The sequence below is a fragment of the Vicia villosa genome, linkage group LG2, assembly GCF_029867415.1.
Source record: "Vicia villosa cultivar HV-30 ecotype Madison, WI linkage group LG2, Vvil1.0, whole genome shotgun sequence".
Lineage (NCBI taxonomy): Eukaryota > Viridiplantae > Streptophyta > Magnoliopsida > Fabales > Fabaceae > Vicia > Vicia villosa.
The window spans coordinates 188,186,835-188,189,348 of NC_081181.1; the positions used below are offsets into that span (position 1 = coordinate 188,186,835).

Below are 2,514 nucleotides of genomic sequence, written 5' to 3' on the forward strand. Positions count from 1 at the left end.
CATAAGACATGTGATGTTGTATGAGACAAGGTGTTGGGAGGTTAAGAATCAACACGAGAATAAAATAAGTGTAGCAATGATAAAAATATTGTGTTAGATGTGTGGTAAAACTAGACAATATAAAATTATAAATGACAATATTAAATAAATGATTAGTATGACACTTACAAAAAAAAAATATAAAAACATATTTTTAGGTGATTTAAATATATATAGAGAATACATGTATATTTTGTTGTAAGGAAAGTAGATAAGATGAAGGTGAATGAAACAACTAGAGATAAATTTATATAAAAAATAATTTTTAAAAAAATCTCAAGATTGACTAATTTAATATCATAGTTTCTTTATAGAATTTTATGAAGGAAATTAATTTATGTAATCCACTTCATTTCATAAAATAAGACTTGGTTATTATTGTTTTTTCTATAATAAAAGTGTATTTAATTTAGTGATAAATAAGTGAAACACACTCATCAATTTTAATATTCTAAGATGTTCTCTGATTTTTATGGTTTACAATATCCCTTATAATATAAACCGTTCTTTCTGGAAAAAAAACAAACAAACTCATTGTGATTTTCTTTTATGATAATTATCTTATTAGTAGAACGGTCCATGTATATCAATAATTATAACTATAGCTATTGCTTAGTGGGGTAGACTTCTCTAATTATAAAGGGGACCATTATAATCTGATTAGGACATATAATTAACTTTTTTTTAATGGTAGTTTCCTCTCTTATTATAAAAGGGGGCCTATTTCAATCTCAAAAGGATATGCCTTTTAGAGAAAAAGTATACTATAGTTACTATTAATAGATGATAGGAGTTATATAGGTCACGTTTCGGTCTCTCTTTTGTACACAAATACGCTAATGTATGGAATGGAATTTTAAGCTTTGTTTGGATCAGAAAGAAAGAAAGAAAAATTGAAAAGAATGAAGTTGAATAGAAAATAAGATTGGTTGTTTAGGTAGGATCAATTGGAATCAGTTAGTATTAATATTATATTAATTGTATTGACTATATTACTTTATTATGTACAGTTTATATGATTATAAATGAACACTAAATAATTTTTTTAATTAAAGGCAAATATATTGAAAAAGAAAAGGAGTTACAAAAGGAAACAAAGATTTTTTATAAATACTTTCAATTAAACAGAAGGAGGCAACTGCCTTATAACTACTGAATCAATAGAGGATATCCCCTAACCAAGTCTTAGAACCATGAACATGACCAAGCCCTACAAGATTATACGCTGCAGCATTACAAGATCTATTAATAAGCATAACAGATGCTAACACAAAAGATCCTAACAAAATCCTACAATCAGCAGCTAGGAGTTCTAAAGCAGCAAAATCCCATACAGAATTGATACAATTAACAACATTAAGGCAATCAGATTGCAGCACAATTCGCTCCAGCTTGAGTTTCTTGGCCAAAAAGAGGCTTCAGCGTATTCCAAGCATCTCCGCTACAGCGGGATCAACAATCAATGACTCCTTTTTGCAAGCTTCCAGGATAACTTTGTCATTAGGATCCTTAAAGATGCAGCCATAAGCCACATTTCCAGATGGCAAAACACCTGCATCCACCTGTAACACATGTATATTCACCGCAAGATAATTCGTCTGCACTACCAGCTTTTTATGGGCACACCAATATGGATTCCATCTATTAAACTCTTCCACACTCCTCAAGGAATCCACAGCTAACATAATTGGATCTTTCCGAATGTTCTGATATAGCAAATCGTTATGAGCTAACCAATCTGGAACATCATGGTGCATATTAGTTAGATGCTGGGTATATCTCCACTTAACAGAACCTGCAAAAGCCAATCCAGAAAACACAAAGATGCCAGCAATTTGTAGCTCATAATGGAGGCAATAAAACTTGTCTTGCAAAGTCGCACTGGAGAAACAGATGTTGCGCCAACTCTGGGCATGAGTTGCAGAGAGAGCACAAACGTTCCAGTTGAATCTCTTTCCTCCACAGATTGTCCTTGGTAGGAAGAATGTTCTTCGTCACCCTCCATAGGAAATTTCGGATCCTCGGGTTAACCGAAGCTCTCCAAATGTCTTTCCAAATCCTTGGATCAGGTGCGCTTGATGGGCCAGGAGACTTGTCCGTCTTTGCCTTCATACACAAGTGATAGGAGGATCTCACCGAGAACTCTTCGTTAGCTTCAAAGTGCCAAATCAAAGAATCATCCGGCATGCCAAAAGAGATTGGAACACTTGTGATCTGCTTAGCATCATCCTCGTCAAACAGAGAGAAAATAAGCTCCCGATTCCAGTTGCGTATATCACTATCAATAATGTCATAATCCTCCACCGAGAACCTTTCTGAACTAAATCTCTTGCGCTAATCACACTTCTCCAAGCGTAACTTGGATTGAAGCCAATGGTACGATCTTCAATGGTGCTTTTAGGGAAATACCTACATTTCACAACTCCGCCCAGGAGTGAATCCTTCACTGTCAATAGCTTTCAGTACTGTTTACCT

At 33.9% G+C, this 2,514-nt stretch overlaps 1 protein-coding gene across 1 annotated transcript; it reads right to left on the reverse strand.

The window, feature by feature from the left end:
* Positions 1 to 1,457: 1,457 nt before the first annotated feature.
* LOC131650910 (uncharacterized) lies at positions 1,458 to 2,226 on the reverse strand. The gene is made up of 2 exons (XM_058920610.1): positions 1,977 to 2,226; positions 1,458 to 1,834 (listed from the first exon to the last, which is right to left on the reverse strand). The coding sequence occupies exons 1-2, from the start codon at positions 2,224 to 2,226 to the stop codon at positions 1,458 to 1,460; spliced, it is 627 nt and encodes a 208-aa protein (XP_058776593.1).
* Positions 2,227 to 2,514: the final 288 nt, after the last annotated feature.